A 22,218-nucleotide genomic window follows, 5' to 3' on the forward strand; every position below is an offset into this window, starting at 1 on the left:
TACCAGCAGTGCACAAGGCTTCCAATTTCTCTACATCCTTGCCAACATGTGTTATTTTCTGGTGGCTTTTTTTTTTTTTTTTTTTGCGGTACGCAGGCCTCTCACTGTTGTGGGCTCTCCCGTTGTGGAGCACAGGCTCCGGACGCGCAGGCTCAGCGGCCATGGCTCACGAGCCCAGCCGCTCCGCGGCATGTGGGATCTTCCCGGACCGGGGCACGAACCCGTGTCCCCTGCATTGGCAGGCGGACTCTCAACCACTGCGCCACCAGGGAAGCCCTCTGGTGGCTTTTTTGTTATTTTTTAAGGTAACCATCCTAATGGGTGTGAGGTGGTGTCTCACTGTGGTTTTGATTTGCATTTCCCTAATGATTAGTGATATTGAGCCTCTTTCCATGTGATTGTTGGCCATTTATGTATCTTCTATGCATAAATATCTACTCAAGTCCTTTGCCCATTTTAAAATCAGGTTGTTTATTTTTTTTGTCATTGAGTTGTATGAGTTCTTTATATATTCTGGTTATTAACTCTTTATTAGATAGTATATGATTTATAAATATTTTCTCCCATTCTGTGGGTTGCTTTTTCACTCTGTTGATTGTGTCCTTTGATGCACAGAAGTTTTAAATTTTAATATAGTCTAATTTATTTATTCTTACCACAATGCTTTTCTTCCTTTTTATCCCTTTAGGAGTAAGTTGGTGGAAAGTGGGGTGAGCTTAGCCATATTCTACCTCTTTCATTGCCTATTGGTGTGAAAAAGGAGAAGGAACTCCTTACTCCATAAGACAAAAGAGTAGCATCCCTCATGAGACTTCAGCACAGAGGGATTTAAATACAGCTGCTTATTTTCTACTTAATTTTTTAAAAATTGAGGTATAGTTTTTTTAATACATTTATTTATGTATGTATTTTTGGCTGTGTTGGGTCTTCGTTGCTGCGTGCAGGCTTTCTCTAGTTGCAGTGAGCAGGGGCTACTCTTTGTTGTGGTGCACAGGCTCCTCATTGCGGTGACTTCTGTTGTTGAGGAGCACAGGCTCTAGGCGCTTGGGTTTCAGTAGTTGTGGCACATGGGCTCAGTAGTTGTGGCGCATGGGCTTAGTTGCTCCACAGCAGGTAGAATCTTCCCGGACCAGGGATCGAACCTATGTCCCCTGCATTGGCAGGCAGATTCTTAACCACTGTGCCACCAGGGAAGTCCCGAGGTATAGTTGATGTACAATATTATGTAAGTTTCAGGTATACAACATAGTGATTCACAATTTTTAAAAATATTTATTTATTTATTTAATTTATTTTGGCTGAGCCGGGTCTTAGTTGCAGCACACAGGATCTTCGTTGTGGCAAGCGGGCTTCTTAGTTGCAGCATGCGGACTCTTAGTTGTGGCAGGTGGACTTCTTAGTTGTGGCATGAGGACTTCTTAGTTGCGGCATGCATGTGGGATCTAGTTCCCAGACCAGGGATCGAAACTGGGCCCCCTCCATTGGGAGCTTGCAGTCTTAACCACTGCGCCACCAGGGAAGTCCCTGATTCACACTTTTTAAAGGTTATATTCCATTTATAGTTATTGTAAAATGTTGGCTATATTCCTTGTGTTGTACAATATGTCATTATAGTTTATTTATGTTATATGTAGGAAGGGCAAGATAAGGGTGGGGGTTAAGAGGTACAAAATAAATCAGTTTATTGAAGACTCCTGGATTCGGGAAGCTGGGCCTAGAAATGTTGGCTTTCAGACAGCCTGGTGCCCCCTCTGACATCTGGCCTAGGAATCAAGCTGGAGGTGGCAGGAAATCTCACCACGATGTCCAGCCAGGACCTGTTTCCAGATTGTCAAGGCTGGGGAAGGAGTGCAGGTTAGTATCCCCTGGGAGCTGGCTGGAACTAAGATGAAGCAGGCAAGGCACCAAGTGCACAAATATTTAAGGAGACACTCACTGCAGGTGCTGACCTTGCACTTGCATGAGCCATAGAGGGAGTGCCTCCTTCTACTTTGTGCCCCTGGAGCCCCGTTGCCTCATTCCAGTCCTGGCTCTGCCTGGGGGCAAGGAGAAGGGCACACAAGTGTGTGTGGCCCACATTACAAGGATGAGTGCTCAGATCAGAGTCCCCACCTGTTGGGCAGGCCCTGTGGATCCTGGCTGTAATGGACTCTCGGATGTCTTTCCTTGGATGGATGATCAGACCTCAAGGTATGAGGCAGAAGAGATCTGGGTGGAAGCCAGGCAGAGGCCATACTTCTGCTGCCGCTGCTCTTTCTGCTGGCATTGCAGTTGAGGGACTGACTGAGCTCTCTCTGGTGGCGTGAGCAGGCATCCCGGTGTCCTGTCTCTAGCCTCATGGATGTTGGGAGGCCAGGATCATGCATTTTGCTGGTGACCTTGTGGCAGGAGCACTGGTGGTTTTGGAGCGAGCAGCTTCCCTGGTGGCCCAGATCTTCTTTGGGAGGCTTTTCTGAAAGCTCAACCTAAAGTCTTTTCTACATTTCTCCTAGTAGTTCTGTAAGACACTTAATATCCTGTCATAAATCCCTTCTTGCCTGATCTAGCTGGAGTGGATTTTGTTCTCTTCAACTCACCAATACAAATGGGATGGAGAGACTTTTATTGCTGAATTCCTCTTAGAGAAGTCACTGCGTGTGTGCTTTGGAAGGATGCCTTGATCCGTCCTTGGAGAGAGGGTTCTTCTCCTTCCCCACCAACCCTCACCCCACCCTCACCCCGGACCTAGGTGTCAGCGGACACTAAGGCTCAGGAACTCTTTAAGCTGCTTCTGAAAAGAAGGGGGAAAGAAACAAAAGTGTGGAGAGAAGGCAGAGGGACTCAGTGATGGCAGAAGTCCAGGTGCTGTATAATATGACCCTTTCCCAGGACCCATTCTCCCATATTTTGTAAAACCTGTATGTATAAATGCTTGGTGGGATTGAATTTTTCTATCGTGGAAGCCAAAGGAGTGGCTGAATTTTGTGTTGGGGTTGGGGGATGTCATATGGGGACAGAAGTGGTGTGTGAGGAAGCTAGAATTTCAAGAGGTAGAAGGGCCAGGAGACTGAGGTCCCCACTGGGAGCCAGCAGAAATGCTCGAGAGCACGTGGAACTCTCTGGTCCACGGGATTCAGAAGTCCAGGCCACCTCACTTGGACATCAAGATACAGAAGCCCTCTGTGGACGTCTGGAGGACGTGGGAATGCATTCAGGATTGGTTCCTTCTTGTTATGCTTGACTCTTTACCTTACAACTTGACCTCTCTCCCCCATGAACTCTCAAAATACTTTAGCGCCACAATCCTTCAGAGTGCCCGTCATGTTGTCCTCTATATTCACGTGCATTTTTGTTTGTTTGTTTACCTTCTCTGTGAGACTCTTAGCTTCTGGAAGGCCTGTCTCTGAAGTTATTACATGCACAGTGTTGTGTGTATGTGCCTGTGTGTATTTTTCTGGGGAGAATACCCAGAACTTTAATCACATTCTGAAAGGGGTCCAGGATCTAGAAAATGTTTAGAAGCTGCATAAGGAGGCCTTTGGGGGGACATCTGGACACTGACTCTTTACTGCAATTCAAAAAAGAGTCATCATTCAGAAGTCAAATCCATCTCGTCCTCATGCTTGTTTCCCATCTAAGGCTCACGGGCTACGCAGGAACCCTAGACTCAGTTTCTGGTTTCAAGATTCTGTCAATTAGGGGCTCAACCAAGCAGTGTGTATTTATTGCCTCTTGCTCAGGACGCCTTGCCCTGCACTCAGAGAGGTTTACAAGCCAGGCTGACAGCAGGCAAGTCCCACTGTGGGTGGGATTGATGGCTGTTGTGGGCTTTCCAGCCTGTTGTTTCTTAAGCTATAAATATTTATCAAATGAATGCGGGAAGGTCAGTCTCCCAAGTATCTGAAGCACTGTGTATGTGTATGTGTATGTGGGCACAGGGATGGGGAGCCTGCTGGAGAATGAGAGCCCTGTGGAAGCTGGCACGTGATGTTGGTACATTAATGATTGAAAACAAGAGCAATAAAAACCCCATCACAAGTCAGTGTCTCTGCAGCCCAGGACTGGGGGGAGGTGAGCTCTGTTCTAACCTGCACATCCTAGGTACACAGCCCAGAAACCACAGGCAAACATCAGTTGCTGGCTTCCTGACATCTGCTGGGCTTATAGACTTTCTAAAGGTCCCACATTTATCCCTTAAATGAATCCAGCGACACTTCCATTTGGCTGACAACTTTGCATGTGTGGATGGGTTCAGTGAGGGAGACGGTGAAAGACTGTAGAGGGCCAGCTTAAGTTTCTGTTGGCATTTTATGGTTTTTAACTTGGAGCGACTGGTTGTTAAAATGAAATGGCTTCACTCCCAGTTGTAGTTAAGGCTCCAAGATCCTGCCACTTGCCAAAGTAAGATCACCTCTGAGTCCTTGCAAAGGGGTGGCCTCTCACTCATTTAAGGATATGAAAGAGTTGAAGTCAAGGGGGCCAGGAGGAGTAGACATAGGAGGGAGAGTTTGAGGCAAGCTGTCCCTGTGCTCTGAGCCCTTCCACTCCAACTCTAGAAGAGGTTCTGGAAGGCCTGAGCATTTTCTACCCTCAGGAAGCACATAGCTGCCACTCCAGAACTATGCCACACTAGCCACAGTCTCAACAGTAAAAGGATATCCCCGTGAGCCAGTGTCTGGGGCTGCTACCACCTGTGCCGTAGGAAAAGCAAACACCTCCACGGCAGACTCGTCAGCAGAAATAGCAGAAGGGATGGGAGCTTGGCTCACACCTGATTCCTGCCCTCCAAATCTTGCTTTTGTGTGTTTCACAGAGTGGAACCTAAATCCTTTCTAGAGCGTCACCTGCACAGAAGTCTGGGAAATGTAGTTTTATCTTAGCAGCTCCTGCAGAGCAGGGAACACCAGAAGGAGGTTGGAATGGGGGCTGAGCATCAGTTCACCTGATCTAACAGATTCCTACTCATACTTCAAGGCCCACATCAGATTCTACCTCCTTTCAGAGACTCCTCTCCCACTGTCCTCCCTCCCCCAGGAGAAAACTTTGTCCTCTGTGTTCCCACAGCTTATATAATCCAGTATGATTTGTCAGTCTCCTTTGTTAAGCCAAAAGGTTTTTCTTTCTTTCTTTTTTTTTTCAAAAATATTTATTTATTTTTGCTTCTCTGGATCTTCGTTGTGGCACGCGGGATCTTTAGTTGCAACATGCATTTGGGATCTAGTTCCCCAGCTAGGGATCAAACCCGGGCCCCCTGCATTGGGAGCACAGAGTCTTACCCACTGGACCACCAGGGAAGTCAAGCCGAATAGTTTTTTGAGGGCAGAGAATTTTTTTTTTAAATTGTGGTATAGTTGATTTACAATCTTATATTAGTTTCAGATGTACAACATAGTGATTCAAAATTTTTATAGATTATACTCCATTTAAAGTTATTGTAAAATATTGGCTATATTACTTGTGCTGTACAATATATCCTTATAACATTTATTTTATACAGAGTGGTTTGTACCTCTTAATCCACTACCCCTGTCTTGCCCCTCCCTCCCCTCTCCGCATTTGTAATCACTAGTTTGTTCTCTATATCTGTGAGTCAGCTTCTGTTTTTTTTAATAAATTTTTGTGTAAAGCTTTTTTTTTTTTTTTATGCAGTACGCGGGCCTCTCACTGTTGTGGCCTCTCCCGTTGCGGAGCACAGGCTCCGGACGCGCAGGCTCAGCGGCCATGGCTCACGGGCCCAGCCACTCCAGGGCATGTGGGATCCTCCTGGACCAGGGCCCGAACCCGTGTCCCGGCAGGCGGACTCTCAACCACTGCGCCACCAGGGAAGCCCTCAGCTTCTGTTTTGTTATATTCATTTTATTTTCTAGATTCCATGTATTAGAGAGAAAATAGAGTATTTGTCTTTCTCTGTATGACTTATTTCACTTAGCATAGACTCCAGGTCCACCCATGTTGTGGCAAATGTCAAAATTTTATTCTTTGTTATGGCTGCATAATATTCCATTGTATGTATATTTATACTACATCTTCTCTATCCAGTCATCTGTTGATGGGCACTTAGGTTGCTTCCATATCTTGGCTGCTGTAGATAATGCTGCTATGAACATTGGGGGCATGCATCTTTTCGAATTAGTGTTTTCGTTTTCTTCAGAGATATACCCAGGAGTAGAATTGCTGGATGATATGGTAGTTCTATTTTTAGTTTTTTGAGGAACCTCCATACCTCCATACTGTTTTGCACAGTGGCTGTACCAATTTACATCCCCACCAACAGTGTACAAGGGGTCCCTTTTCACCACATCCTGGCCAACATTTGTTATTTGTGGTCTTTTTGCTGATGGCCATTCTGACAGGTGTGAGGTGATATCTCACTGTGGTTTTGATTTGCATTTCCCTGATGATTAGCAGTGTTGAGCTGGAGGGATATCTCCAGCTCTGTTCTTCTTTCTCGAGATTGTTTTGGCTGCTCTTGCTCTTTTGTGTTTTCATACAAATTTTAAAGTGATTTATTCTAGTTCTGTGAAAAATGCCATTGGTATTTTGATAGGTATTGCATTGAATCTGTAGATTGCCTAGGGTAGTATGGTCATTTTAACACTATTAATTCTGTCAATCCATGAACACAGTATATCTCTCTATCTGTTTTTGTTAGTCTTCAGTTTCTTTCATCAGTGTCTTATAGTTTTCTGAGTACAGGTCTTTTACCTCCTTTGTTAGATCTATTCCTAGGTATTTAATTCTTTTTAATGCAATTGTAAATGGAATTGTTTCCTTAATTTCTCCTTCTGATAGTTCATTGTTACTGTATGTAAATGTGACAGATTTCTGTACATTAATTTTATATCCTCCAGCTTACTGAATTCATTGATGAGCTCTAGTAGTTTTTTTGTGTCATCTTTAGGATTTTCTAAGTATAGTATCATGTCATCTGCAAACAATGACACTTTTACTTCTTCTTTTCCAATTTGGATTTTTAAATTTCTTTTTCTTGTCTGATTGCTGTGGCTAGGACTTCCAATACTTTGTTGAATAAAAGTGGTGAGGGCTTCCGTGGCGGCGTAGTGGTTGAGAGTCTGCCTGCCAATGCAGGGGACACGGGTTTGAGCCCTGGTCTGGGAGGGTCCCACATGCCGTGGAGCAACTAGGCCCGTGAGCCACAACTGCTGAGCCTGCGTGTCTGGAGCCTGTGCTCCGCAACAACAGAGGCCGTGACAGTGAGAGGCCTGCACACTGTGATGAAGAGTGGCCCCCGCTCGCTGCAACTAGAGAAGGCCCTCGCACAGAAATGAAGACCCAACACAGCCAAAAATAAATAAATAGATTTATTAAAAAAAAAAAAAAAGTGGCGAGACTGGGCATCCTTGTCTGGTTCCTGATCTTAGTGGAAATGCTTTCAGCTTTTCACCATTGAATATGATGTTAACTGTGGGCTTATCATATGTGACCTTTGTTATGTTGAGGTATGTTCTGTCTACACCCACTTTGTGGAGAGTTTTTATCATAACTGGATATTGCATTTTGTCAAAAGCTTTTCTGAATCTATTGCAATGATCATATGGTTTTTGTTCTTCAAATTGTTAATGTGGTGTATCACATTTATTGATTTGCGTTTGACAGCAGGGATTTTGTGTGACTCATTTTTGTGTCTCTTGAAGCTATACAAGGGCTGATAGGTAATGACTGTGGTGGTTTTAGAATATGCCCACAAATTCTTTCTTCTTGCTTCAAAAAGTGGAGCCTCATTCCCCTCCGCTTAAGTCTGGGCTAGGCTTACTAATTTGTTTCTAATGAATAGAATGTGGCAGAAATGATGTGTGACTTCTGAGTCTAGGTCATAAAAGATGTGGCCTGATCACCCCTCGATCACCGGCTCTTGGGGAATCCAGCTGCCATGTTGTGAGGACACTCAGGCAGCCCTATGGAGAGGGCCACAAGGCAAGGACCTGAGGTGGCCTGCCAACAACCAGCACTAACTTGCCAGGAATTTTCTTCTCCCAGGAGGGAAACTTCCATCTAACCTGGGAGGACATTCAAGGCTCTTACTTCCCCTGATCCATTAAAGTGGTTACAAACCACAGCTTGTTGACTTACCTTTGTTTCCTATGAGTTGAGGCACAGTGGACAAGATAGAACTGAGGCTCTCTGTCTTCTCTGTTTTCATTCAGTGTTACTGGTTGGTTTTGGCCAAGCCTGATTAATCCTGCCGAGAAAGGTGAGAAGAGATATCAACAACTCAGAATCCCCTCACCTCTCTTTGTCGAAGAGGAGCTTGTGGTCCTGGTGAACCCCAGGTTTTTTGGCATGGCTCTCACCAGAGGAAGGAGAACCTATCAAGGAGTGGTCTTCCAGGCCCCATACAGCCCTGGTGCACTGCGTGCGGGTGAGTGGTCTGGAAAGGCTGAGGGAGAAGGGTTGTTAGCCAGCAGTAATAGAAGAGCATTAAGCCTGGCTTTCTGAGCAATGCCTCCAACAGGAGAGCCCACTCTCTCTCAGCTTCCTGAGGCAGTTGGGGAAAAATGAGCAAACTAGCTGAGGGTAAAAATTTGCTTCTCCAAGAGGGCAGGGCCTTGGCAATCCTTGGCCTGCTTTCCCCATGCTGAAATTCTGCATCTTCTTTTCTTTCTTACTTGCACAATCAATACATTTTCATTGTAAAATAAACAAAGTTCAAATAATATATTTATATGGAGTAAGAAAGTGAATGCTCTCCATTATAACCTCAATTCCATTTCCTCCCCACAGGAAAGAAACTACAGCTAACAGGTTGACACAGAGCCTGCCAGACCTCATGGATACAAAGGTATCACACTGTATATATGGCCCTGCAACTTGTCTGTTTGTTTCATTTGATGATAAATCATCAACATCTTTTGTTCATGTCAGCACATACAGAGCTAACCCTCTCTCTTTTCTAATAGCTTTCTAATTTCCATAGTATATGTGAGAGGAAGAGGAAAACTATGCTAAGAATAACCACTTTTCACTGCCTTCTCTGGAGTGGGGAGTGAGAGTGTTGAATGGAGCATTTGGGGGGGTTTGGGTGGGGGAGTGTTGGGGAAGGTGTTATGGAGAGCTGAGTTGCTCTTTAGAATGGGGGGGCGGGATTTGGAGCCTCAGAGGTCATCTGGGTGGACAAATGAAAAGGGGTGAGGGGAATGCAGGAAGTCAGAGGTTGCTGGCAAGATGGAATAGAGTGCCCTGCATAGTGATCCCTCACATGCCCTCACATCTTTAGCAAGCTTACTAAATTCATGAATGAGTATATTCCTCATCTCTTGAATGTTTCCTTAGAATGACATTGCAAGGGTGCTATTACTGGGTCAAAAAGCAGAATCTCTCTACGGTTCTTGTGACATCGTTTGTTAAACTTATCCCAAAGCGCTGTAAGAATTATGCTGCTACTTATAAAATTTTACCTTTTCAAAATGTACATTAGATTAGAATATACAAATAATGACATTTAAAATGCTTATCCATGTCCCACAGAAGGTAGGGTGAGGAAGTCCTGCAATGGTGTGAAGATGGGTAAATAGAGCTCATAAGGGAAGCAAGTCCCCTGCCACCAACTTCCTGAAGGCTGGCCTTGGTCCCAACTGGCGAAGCCCATAAGCTCATATCTGAGACCCCAGACACTCAGGGAAGCGATGGTGGCTTGCTGATAGTGGCTAGGAAACACTTGGGAAGTGGCTGGGGCACATCTGCTGGGAGTGTTAGGACCCTATCTCGTAGGAAGTCAGGGCTCAGAATCAGGAGAGAAACGAGGAAGGCGTGTTCTGTCCAGAGCTGTTAAAGGCCTTTCATGACCCTTGGACTTGAACCAGGCAGAGTAGGGTGGAGAAACCCCAAATGAAAGCCAGGATGGCTCTAAGCCTGCTGTTGGGGCAACTGCCTTACACGGGATTTCCCCCATTTGCTTCATTTGCACAAGATAAGTTATTTCTCCAGTAGTTAGACAAGAAGCCTCTTCTCAACTCTACCTTGTTCTCACCAAAGTCAAACCTACGGGCATCATCCTCAGAGACCAGTTACTTCTGACCTTGGACAGCCTCTTCCTTGAGGGGCTCCTATAGTCTCTCTCCACCTTCTGGCCTTGAATTTCAGCCTCTTTGGTCTCCGTGGGTCCCAGATCCTGCATTTCTGCCCCTGTCTTGTCCTTATTCCTTTTCAGGCTCAATTCCTAATAACTGCCCGTCTGTTTCCTGCCTTCACAGAATTCTCATTGGCTTCTCTTAGTGCCCAGTGCCACCCACCCTGTAGAACCATGACTGAACCTGTCAGGTCCATGAATACTGGCCTCACCCTCTTACCAAATCCTGTCAGCTGGGCCTCACCTGTCGGCCCTTGCTGGCCTGTCATCCACCCTGGCTCCTGTGTGGCCATCTGGGAGCTGCCAGGTGTTGTCTACCCCGGTGGCATGTCTGGAAGCCCATTGTGTTGACAACAATGAATTGAATGTGTCCACATGGGGAGCACGACTACCAGGCAGAGCTCACGTGGGCCTGGTTCCCACGACAGAATTATTCATCAGGACTTTCCTTCTTTCTGAGGCAGTGGTGGGTGGTGCAGAAAAGAACACGGATTTCAGAGTCAGGCAGCAGAGTTCAAATCTTGGCTCCACAACTTAATACTTTGGGCAAATTTCTTAACCTTTCATAGCCTCAGAGCCCTCGTTTGGAAAAATGAGGATAAATAAAAGTACCTGACTCATTGGGTTGTTTTAGGGCTAACTGAAATAAGTGATCATGACTTATAGTGAGAATTTTTCAATGGTAAGAGTGTTCATTTGTTAGGAATGTCATAACAAAGTACCATGAACTGAGTGGATTAAACAACAGAAATATGTTGTCTCACAGATCTGGAGGCTAGAAGTGTGAATCAAGATGTCTGCAGTGTTGGTTCCTACTGAGTGCTGTTTGGCAAGAATCTATTCCAGGCCTCTCTCCTTGGTTGTAGATGGCCATCTTCTGTGCCTGTTCACATGGTGCTCTCCTTTGTGTGTGTGTGTGTGTATCTGTCCATATTTCCCTCATTATAAGACACCAGTCATTGAATCTGGCCCACCCTAGTGACCTCATCTTAACTAATTACATCTGCAACGATCCTATTTCTAATATGGTCACATTATGAGGTACTGGGGGTTAGGACTTCAACCCATAACAGTAAGTTATCATTATTTGTCAGGAGCTCTTATAAAGCTCTGATAACTGATGGGATTTTAGTGGAATTCAATGGTAACCATTCAACCTTCTAAGTGAACTGTGTTCTACTGAGATACCTATTGTATCAGTCACTCACTGGTAGTGGCAGGTTTGTGGGGCCCCATAAGCCTCCAGGTTTGTGTGTAGGAGCTCATCTTACAGAGGTTTTTATTTTTCCCTTTTCCCTGAGCAGTGGTGGCAGTGGTGGTCGGGTGGCGGACTCCCAATTGTCACACAGGCTATCCCCGAGCCTGCTGTGCATGCTGGAACCCTAGGGCTAGGGCCAAGGCCAGATCCTCTGTTCACCTCCTTTTCCTCCTACCTCCAACCCAAGTCACTAGGAAGAAGCTTCCTACCTCATGGCAAATTCCCACATCTCCGGGAATTCGTTCCCTGAGAAGTTCAGGGGATGACAGCTCACGACTCCCTCTGTTCTGTAGGAAACCTGGGTTCCTGTGGGAGGGCAGGAGTGCAAGCAGTGCCCAGAGCTGACAACTGGGCCTTCTTTATGCCAGACCAGAGGAAGTGGGGAAGCTGAAAGCCAAAGACGTCAGGGCTTGTGCAGAGCGAAACAGAAGCCTTTTCATGACCTCTATCACTTCTGCACACCTCAAGCCATCTTGATGCTGTTCACGGGAGCGCAATGTAATGTCATGGCTGACTCTCCCTGCCCCTCCTCCAAGAGAGCCATATTATGCCCTGAGAAGGACACACGAACGTGGGTGCTTGAGTCTGGGCTGCATGCTTCTGGCATTAACGTCTCAGCATCTTAACACCCAGGTGACCTGGGTTCGGACAGTTGTTGTGTCTGCTTCTCACCAGGTCAAGGCTCTGTCTCTGAACACTGCGGCAGGATTTATGTGGCTGGAGACAGTAGTGAGCCCTTGGGATGTGGCCATGCCTAGGGGCACTGAGACTTCCTCCCCAGCCTCATTCTTGAGGGCGTGCTGGCTTTGTGAGGACACAGGGCCAGGATCTCTATTCTTTCTTTCTTCTATTAACTGCCCCAGAACTCCCTGTCTAATTTCATCCTCTAGATAAGTTCAGCTTCAGCAAATATTTATTGAATATACACACCATGCTAGCAATTTAATACATGGCACTGCCCTCAAAGAGTTGACATTCAAATAAGGGTTAAACTGAAAACACAGGCAGAGAGCGACAAGGATGGCTACTTAGATGATGACAAGTACTTAGAGGCAGAGAGAAATGAGAAGTTACTTCCAACTAAGAAGGCTTTATGGAGGAAGTGGAATCTAAAATATGTGGTTATGGGGCTTCCCTGGTGGCGCAGTGGTTAGGAATCCGCCTGCCGGTGCAGGGGACATGGGTTCGAGCCCTGGTCTGGGAGGATCCCACATGCCACGAAGCAACTAAGCCTGTGTGCCACAACTGCTGAGCCTGTGCTCTAGAGCCCGCGAGCCACAACTACTGAGCCCGTGTGCCATAACTCCTGAAGCCCGTGTGCCTAGGGCCTGTGCTCCACAACACGAGAAGCCACTGCAATTAGAAGCCTGCTCACCACAACAAAGAGTAGTCCCCGCTCACCACAACTAGAGAAAGCCCACGTGCAGCAAGGAAGACCCAACACAGCCATAAATAAATACATAAAAGAAATAAATTTATTTTAAAAAATAATAATAAAAAAATAAATAAAATATGTGGTTATGAGGAACCTAGGGACAGGACAGGAATGAAGACGCAGAATGGATTTGAGGACACAGGGAGGGGGAAGGGTAAGCTGGGGCAAAGTGAGAGAGTGGCATGGACTTATATGTACTACCATGTGTAAAATGGATAGCTAGTGGGAAGCAGCCACATAGCACAGGGATATCAGCTCAGTGCTCTGTGACCACCTAGAGGGGTGGGATAGGGAGGGTGGGAGGGAGACACAAGAGGGAGGAGATATGGGGATATATGTATATGTATAGCTGATTCACTTTGTTATAAAGCAGAAACTAACACACCATTGTAAAGCAATCATACTCCAATAAAGATGTTAAAAAAAAAGAATGAGCTGTAAAGAATAGCTAGGATTTCAATGAGTGCAGAGACAAAGGAGGGCTTCAGAGGGGAAAGAATAGGCTGAAAAGATAGGACGGTTGGAACATGCAGAACATTATAGGAGAACAAGAATTTAAATATGGCTCAAGCACAGGGTGGGGATCCATGTGAGACTAGAATGGGAAATGAAATGAGAAGGGAAAGTTGTGCCTGGATTGTGTAAGATCTTGATGTCCCATTGAGGGATTTAGACTTTATTCTCTAAGCAGTGAGGATGACACTGAAGAGGTTCAGACCAGCTTGAGCACCTGATCCTGACTGCACCTTAAGAAAACTGATGGAGTAGCTTTCTGTGCAGTGGATTTGTGTAGTAGGAGTTGGGAGTAGGGAGGGCAAACTGGAGGCTGCTGCAGTAGTCCAGGAGAGAGATGAGGTGGGGCCTCAGACGTCTGGGTGGGTCAGGAGTCAGAGTGGATGAATGATTACTTACAGCAGGATAAGCAGGAGGGCTGGAGGCCAGGATTACCTGCTTTCTTCCCCAAAGCCCCCAGCTGGGCAGGTGCTAGAGGAAGTGACCCAATGGCAGGTGCACACTGTGGATTCTGATTGGCATGTGTAGTGACCAAGGGGTAAGCAGCAATTGTTTCATTGTCCCTCAACAGCATGGATCTAAAGTAAGTTGGTGATGCATCTCTAGCGGTGAACCTGAGGACAGGGAAGCCCAAGTCGGCAACAGCTGGAATTCCAGATAAGTAGCCTGGAGCCAGCAGTTCTGTTATGGATCCTGCCTAGTTGTGCATTTTGACTGGGCACTTTCTTCATTCTGTTCCATACTCAGGCCCCTTGGTCAGATCAGCAAGTGTCTGGGCTACCTTGTCTTTCCGGTTTGTCCTTATTCAGGTGCCAGAGTCCAAGAGTCATGAATTCCATCCTCGGGCCTGATCCCCGTAACCTGAGCTTCTTCCCCAAAGCCTCCCAGGTTTTCCAAAACCCAAGCTTCAGTTGTAAAAAGTATATAAAAATAGCAGCTGGTCCTGTGCCCTTTGGGCATCTTTTCATATGTCTGTTGGCCATTTGTATGTCTTCTTTGGAAAAATATCTATTCAAATCTTCTGCCCATTTAAAAAATTTTTATTTATTTATTTTTAATTTTATACAGCAGGTTCTTATTAGTTATCTGTTTTATACATATTAGTGTATATATGTCAATCTCTCAGTTCATCCCACCACCACCCGCCCCTCCCTGCTTTCCCACCTTGGTGTCCATACATTTGTTCTCTACATTTGCATCTCTATTTCTGCCTTGCAAACCAGTTTATCTGTACCATTTTTCTAGATTCCACATATATGCGTTAATGTATGATATTTGTTTTTCTCTTTCTGACTTACTTTACTCTGTATGACAGTCCCTTCACATCTCTACAAATGACCCAATTTTGTTTCTTTTTATGGCTGAGTAATATTCCATTGTGTATATGTACCACATCTTCTTTATCCTTTCGTCTGTCTATGGGCATTTAGGTTACTTCCATGTCCTGGCTATTGTAAATAGTGCTGCAATAAACGTTGGGGTGCATGTGTCTTTTTGAAATGTGGGGGGTTTTTTTGACAGTTAGACCTGAGTCTTTTTATGCTAGGTTTGATCAAGAGTACACAGTCGTGGAGGAATATGATAGGTCAAGAAGTAAGAGGTAATTATAGTAAACTTGGGGAAATCTAACAAGGCCTGCTTGTTCAGATTCTTCCAGGTGTCACTTTGTCTTTGGAGACAAGGATGTTCCTCTCACTTGAGGGTTTTAATGCTTCTTTCAAGGGAGAAGGGCAGAGGAAGGTCAGAGTGACCTTCTTGCTTCCATCATTTTCTCAAATTTCTTCTTAAAATATACAGTACACCGAGATGCCATATTTTGGGGTAGTGTGTCCTGAACCCCATCAATGTGTACTATTTGAATGCTCAGTTTATAGACTTTGGCTCTCATTCATTTATTCCAAAGCGTGAAGCACTTGTGGGAAACTTTTTTGTTTCTTGGGGCATATTTTCCTTCAAACTGGATTCTTCATGTAACCTTTCCTTGATATGTTTTTTCCTTTCTTTTTTTAAAATTTAATATAATTTTTTAGTAGAGCAAATTCTTATTAGTTATCTATTTTATGCATATTAGTGCCTATATGCCAATTATCTATTTTATGCATATTAGTGCATATATGCCAATTATCTATTTTATGCATATTAGTGCATATATGCCAATTAGTGCATATATGCCAGTTCATCCCCCCCACCCACACACACTGCTTTCCCCCCTTGGTGTCCATACGTTTGTTCTCTACATCTGTGTCTCTATTTCTGCCTTGCAAACCGGTTCATCTGTACCATTTTTCTAGATTCCACATATATGCGTTAATATACGATATTTGTTTTCTCTTTCTGACTTACTTCACTCTGTATGACAGACTAGGTCCATCCACGTCTCTACAAATGACCCAATTTCAGTCCTTTTTATGGCTGAGTAATTCCATTGTATATAAGTACCACATCTTCTCTATCCATTCATCTGTTGATGTACACTTAGGTTGTTTCCATGTCCTGGCTATTGTAAATAGTGCTGCAGTGAACATTGTGGTACATGACTCTTTTTGAATTATGGTTTACTCAGGGTATATGCCTAGTAGTGGGATTGCTGGTTCGTATGGTAGTTCTATTTTTAGTTTTTTAAGGAACCTCCATATTGTTCTCCATAGTGGCTGTATCAATTTACATTCCCATCAACAGTGCAAGAGGGTTCCCTTTTCTCCACACCCTCTCCAGCATCTGTTGTTTGTAGATTTTCTGATGATGCACACTCTAACCAGTGTGAGGTGATACCTCATTGTAGATATTTTTTAAAATTTAATTAATTAATTAATTAATTAATTTATTTTTGGCTGCGTGGGGTCTTTGTTGCTGCGTGCAGGCTTTTTCTAGTTGTGGCGAGCAGGGGCTACTCTTCATTGCGGTGCATGGGCTTCTCATTGCGATGGCTTCTCTTGTTGCAGAGCATGGGCTATAGGCACACCGGCTTCAGTAGTGGTGGCTCACGGGCTTAGTTGCTCTGCTGCATGTGGGATCTTCCTGGACCAGGGCTCGAACCCATGTCCCCTGCATTGGCAGGCAGACTCTTAACCACTGTGCCACCAGGGAAGTCCCCTCATTGTAGTTTTGATTTGCATTTCTCTAATAATTAGTGATGTTGAGCAGCATTTCATGTGCCTCTTGGCCATCTGTATGTCTCGTTTGTTTGTTTGTTTGTTTTTGCGGTATGCAGGCCTCTCACTGTTGTGGCCTCTCCCGTTGCGGAGCACAGGCTCTGGACGCGCAGGCTCAGAGGCCATGGATCATGGGCCCAGCTGCTCCGCGGCATGTGAGATCTTCCCGGACCGGGGCACGAACCGGTGTCCCCTGCATCGGCAGGTGGACTCTCAACCACTGCGCCACCAGGGAAGCCCTTGTTTTTTAATATCGAGCTGCATGAGCTGTTTATATGTTTTGGAGATTAATCCTTTGTCTGTTGATTCGTTTGCAAATATTTTCTCCCATTCTGAGGGTTGTCTTTTTGTCTTGTTTATAGTTTCCTTCACTATGCAAAGGCTTTGAAGATTCATTAGGTCCCATTTGTTTATTATTATTTTTTATTTCCATTACTCTAGGAGGTGGGTCAAAAAAGATCTTGCTGTGATTTATGTCAAAGTGTGTTCTTCCTCTGTTTTCCTCTAAGAGTCTTATAGTGTCTGGTCTTACATTTAAGTCTTTAATCCATTTTGAGTTTATTTTTGTGTATGGTGTTAGGGAGTGTTCTAATTTCATTCTTTTACACGTAGCTGTCCAGTTTTCCCAGCACCACTTATTGAATAGACTGTTTTTTTCTCTATTGTATATTCTTGCATCCTTTGTCATAGATTAGTTGACCATAGATGCATAGGTTTATGTCTGGGCTTTTTATCCAGTTCCATTGATCTCTATTTCTGTTTTTGTGCCAGTACCATATTGTCTTGATTAGTGTAGCTTTGTAGTATAGTCTGAAGTCAGGGAGTCTGATTCCTCCAGCTCCATTTTTTCCCTCAAGATTGCTTTGGCTATTCAGGGCCTTTTCTGTCTCCATATAAATATTAAGATTTTTTGTTTTAGTTCTGTAATAAAAGCCTTTGGTAATTTGATAGGGATTGCATTGAATCTGTGGATTGCTTTGGGTAGTATAGTCATTATCACAATACTGATTCTTCCAATCTAAGACCATGGTATATCTCTCCATCAGTTTGTGTCATCTTTTTTTTTTTTGGTACGTGGGCCTCTCACTCTTATGGCCTCTCCTGTTGTGGAGCACAGGCTCTGGACGCACAGGCTCAGCGGCCATGGCTCACGGGCCTAGCCGCTCCGTGGCATGTGGGATCTTCCCGGACTGGGGCATGAACCCGTGTCCCCTGCATCAGCAGGTGGACTCTCAACCGCTGTGCCACCAGGGAAGTCCCTGTTTGTGTCATCTTTGATTTCTTTCATCAGTGTCTTATAGTTTTCTGAGTACAGGCCGTTTACCTCCTTAAGTAAGTTTATTCCTAGATATTATTTTTTTTTTGTGGCAAAGGTGAATGGGATTATTTCCTTAATTTATCTTTCTTATCGTTCATTGTTAGTGTATAAGAATGCAAGAGATTTCTGTGCATTAATTTTGTGTCCTGCAACTTTGCCCAATTCAATGATTAGCTCTAGTAGTTTCCTGGTGACCTCTTTAGGATTCTCTATCTATAGTATCATGTCATCTGCAAACAGTGACAGTTTTACTTCTTGTTCTCCAATTTGTATTCCTTTTATTTCTTTTCCTTCTCTGATTACAGTGGCTAGGACTTCGAAAACTATGTTGAATAATAGTGGTGAGGGTGGACAACCTTGTCTTGCTCCTGATCTTAGAGGAAATGGTTTCAGTTTTTCACCATTGAGAATGATGTTGGCTGTGGATTTGTCATATATGGCCTTTATTATGTTGAGGTAAGTTCCCTCTATGCCCACTTTCTGGAGGGTTTTTATCATAAATGGGTGTTGAATTTTGTCAAAAGCTTTTTCTGTATCCATTGAGATGATCATATGGTTTTTTTTCTTCAATTTGTTAATATGGTGTATCACATTGATTGATTTGCATATATTGAAGAATACTTGCATCCCTGGGATAAATTTCACTTGATCATGGCGTATGATCCTTTTAATGTGTTGTTGGATTCTGTTTGCTAGTATTTTGTTGAGGATTTTTGCATCTATATTCATCAGTGATATTGGTCTGTAATTTTCTTTTTTTGTTGTATCTTTGTCTGGTTTTGGTATCAGGGTGATGGTGGCCTCATAGAATGAGTTTGGGAGTGTTCCTCCCTCTGCTATATTTTGGAAGAGTTTGAGAAGAATGGGTGTTAGCTCTTCACTAAATGTTTGATAGAATTCACCTGTGAAGCCATCTGGTCCTGGGCTTTTGTTTGTTGGAAGATTTTAAATCACAGTTTCAATTTCCTTACTTGTGATTGGTCTGTCCATATTTTCTGTTTCTTTCTGGTTCAGTCTTGGAAGGTTATAACTTTCTAAGAATTTGTCCATTTCTTCCAGGTTGTCCATTTTATTGGCATAGAGTTGCTTGTAGTAGTCTCTTAGGATGCTTTGTATTTCAGCAGTGTCTGTTGTAACTTCTCCTTTTTCATTTCTAATTTTATTGATTTGAGTCCTCTCCCTCTTTTTCTTGATGAGTCTGGCTAAGGTTTATCAATTTTGTTTATCTTCTCAAAGAACCAGCTTTTAGTTTCATTGATCTTTGCTATTGTTTTCTTTGTTTCTATTTCATTTATTTCTGCTCTGATCTTTATGATTTCTTTCCTTCTAACTTTGAGGTTTTGTTTGTTCTTCTTTTTCTAGTTCCTTTAGGAGTAAAGTTAGACTATTTATTTGAGATTTTTCTTGTTTCTTGAGCTAGGATTTTATTGCTATAAACTTCCCTGTTAGAACTGCTTTTGCTGCATCCCATAGGTTTTGGATCATCGTGGTTTCATTGTCATTTTTCTCTAGGTAATGATTTCCTCTTTGATTTCTTCAGTGATCTCTTGGTTATTTAGTAGTATATTGTTAAGCCTCCATGTTTTTGTGTTTTTTATGGTTTTTTCCCTGTATTGATTTCTAATCTCACAGCGTTGTGGTCAGAAAAGATACTGGATATGATTTCAATTTTCCTAAATTTACTGAGGCTTGATTTGTGACCCAAGATGTGATCTATCCTGGAGAATGTTCCATGTGCACTTGAGAAGAAAGTGTAATCTTCTGCTTTTGGATGGAATGTTCTATAAATATCAATTAAATCTATCTGGTCTATTGTGTCTTTTAAAGCTTGTGTTTCCTTATTAATTTTCTCGCTGGATGATCTGTCCATTGGTGTAACTGAGGTGTTAAAGTCCCCCACAATTATTGTGTTACTGTTGATTTCCTCTTTTATAGCTGTTAGCATTTAGCCTTATGTATTGAGGTGCTCCTATGTTGGGTGCATAAATATTTACCATAGTTATATCATCTTCTTGGATTGATCCCTTGATTATTATGTAGTGTCCTTCCTTGTCTCTTGTAACATTCTTTATTTTAAAGTCGATTTTATCTGATATGAGTATTGCTACTCCAGCTTTCTTTTGATTTCCATTTGCATGGAATATCTTTTTCTATCCCCTCACTTTCAGTCTGTATGTGTCCCTAGGTCTGAAGTGGGTCTCTTGTAGACAGCATATATATGGGTCTTGTTTTTTTTATCAATTCAGCGAGCCTGTGTCTTTTGGTTAGAGCATTTAATCCATTCACATTTAAGGTAATTATCAACATGTATGTTCCTATAACCATTTTCTTAATTGTTATGGGTTTGTTTTTGTAGGTCCTTTTCTCCTCTTGTGTTTCCCACCTAGAGAAGTTCCTTTAGCATTTGTTGTAGAGCTGGTTTGTTGGTGCTGAATTCTCTTAGCTTTTGCTTCTCTGTAAAGCTTTGGATTTCTCTGTTAAATCTGAATGAGATCTTTGCTAGGTAGAGTAATCTTGGTTGTAGTTTCTTCCCTTTCATCACTTTAAATATATCATGCCACTCCCTTCTGGCTTGTAGAGTTTCTGCTGAGAAATCAGCTGTTAACCTTATGGGAGTTCCCCTGTATATTGTTTGTCATTTTTCCCTTGTTGCTTTTAATAATTTTTCTTTGTCTTTAATTTTTGTTAGTTTGATTACTATGTGTCTCAGCGTGTTTCTCCTTGGGTTTATCCTGCCTGGGACTCTCTGCGCTTCCTGGACTTGGGTGGCTATTTCCTTTCCCATGTTAGGGAAGTTTTTGACTATAATCTCTTCAAATATTTTATCGAGTCCTTTCTCTCTCTCTTGTCCTTCTGGTATCCCTATGATGCAAATGTTGGTGCATTTAATGTTGTCCCAGAGGTCTCTTAATCTGTCTTCATTTCTTTTCATTCTTTTTCTTTATTCTGTTCTGTGGCAGTGAATTCCACCATTCTGTCTTCCAGGTCACTTATCCGTTTTTCCACCTCAGTTATTCTGCTATTGATTCCTTCTAGTGTATTTTTCATTTCAGTTATTGTATTGTTCATCTCTGTTCTTTAATTCTTCTAGGTGTTTGTCCTTTAATTCTTCCAGGTCTTTGATAAACATTTCTTGCATCTTCTCAATCTTTGCCTCCATTCTTTTTCCGAGGTCCTGGATCATCTTCATTATCATTAATCTGAATTCTTTTCTGGAATGTTGCCTATCTCCGCTTCCTTTAGTTGTTTTTCTGGGGTTTTATCTTGTTCCTTCATCTGGTACATAGTCCCCTGCCTTTTCATTTTGTCTGTCTTTCTGTGAATGTGGTTTTTGTTCCACAGGCTGCAGGATTATAGTTCTTCTTGCTTCTGCTGTCTGCCCTCTGGTGGATGAGTCTATCCAAAGGCTTGTGCAAGCTTCCTGATGGGAGGGCCTGTTGGTGGGTAGAGCTGGCTGTTTCTCTGGTGGGCAGAGCTCAGTAAAACTTTAATTCACCTGTCTGCTGATGGTGGGGCTTAGTTTCCTCCCTGTTGGTTGTTTGGCCTGAGGCGACCCAGCACTGGAGGCTACAGGCTCTTTGGTGGGGCTAATAGCGGACTCCAGGAGGGCTCATGCCAAGGAGTACTTCCCAGAACTTCTGCCGCCAGATTCCTTGTCCCCGCAGTGAGCCACAGCCATCTCCTGCCTCTGCAAAAGACCCTCCAACACTAGCAGGTAGGTCTGGTTTGGTCTCTTATGGGTCACTGCTCCTTCCCTCCAGGTGCTGATGTGCACACTACTTTGTGTGTACCCTCCAAGCGTGGAGACTCTGTTTCCCCCAGTCCTGTTGAAGTCCTGCAATCAAATCCCACTAGCCTTTGAAGTCTGATTCTTTGGGAATTCCTTCTCCCATTGCCGGACCCCCAGGTTGGGAAGCCTGACATGGGGCTCAGGACCTTCACTCCAGTGGGTGGACTTCTGAGGTATAATTGTTCTCCAGTTTGTGAGTCACCCACCCAGTGGTTACGGGATTTGATTTTATTTTGATTGCGCTCCTCTTACCAGCTCACTGCAGCTTCTCCTTTGTCTTTGGATGTGGGGTCTCTTTTTTGGTGAGTTCCAGTGTCTTCCTGTCGATGATTGCTCAGCAGTTAGTTGTGATTCTGGTGCTCTCACAAGAGGGAGTGAGTGCATGTCCTTCTACTCCGCCATCTTGAACCAATCTCTCTCTTCTGCCCATTTTTTAATTGGGTTTTTTGTTTGTTTGATGTTGAGTTGTGTGAGTTCCCTTCTGTAAGTAGTTGTGATTGTGGTGTGCCTTTGGGAGGAGGTGGGATCAGGCTCTTCTTACTCCACCATCTTGGCCACATACCAGCAATCTTTTACAAGTAATGGCAGGGACTGGTTTTTGAGAGAAGTTATAGGCATTTGGGGGATTCCAAAACTTCTATTTCACATGAACTCATTAGTCTTGTTTTGGGAGGGGGGGCTTTCAT

General features: G+C 43.7%; 1 protein-coding gene across 2 annotated transcripts in view; it reads left to right on the plus strand.

The window, feature by feature from the left end:
- IRAG1 (inositol 1,4,5-triphosphate receptor associated 1) overlaps positions 1 to 22,218 on the plus strand; it is a 177,851-nt gene that overhangs the window by 19,362 nt on the left and 136,271 nt on the right. For both annotated transcript variants that reach the window (XM_079929977.1, XM_079929978.1), the window contains exons 2-3: positions 8,145 to 8,359; positions 8,722 to 8,779. Coding sequence is in view for 1 of the 2 variants with exons in the window: in XM_079929978.1 (XP_079786104.1) it covers positions 8,768 to 8,779 (12 nt within the window). In the remaining variant the exon portion in view is untranslated. The remainder of the gene's footprint in view (positions 1 to 8,144; positions 8,360 to 8,721; positions 8,780 to 22,218) is intronic.

Source organism: Stenella coeruleoalba (assembly GCF_951394435.1).
Source record: "Stenella coeruleoalba genome assembly, chromosome: 8".
NCBI lineage: Eukaryota > Metazoa > Chordata > Mammalia > Artiodactyla > Delphinidae > Stenella > Stenella coeruleoalba.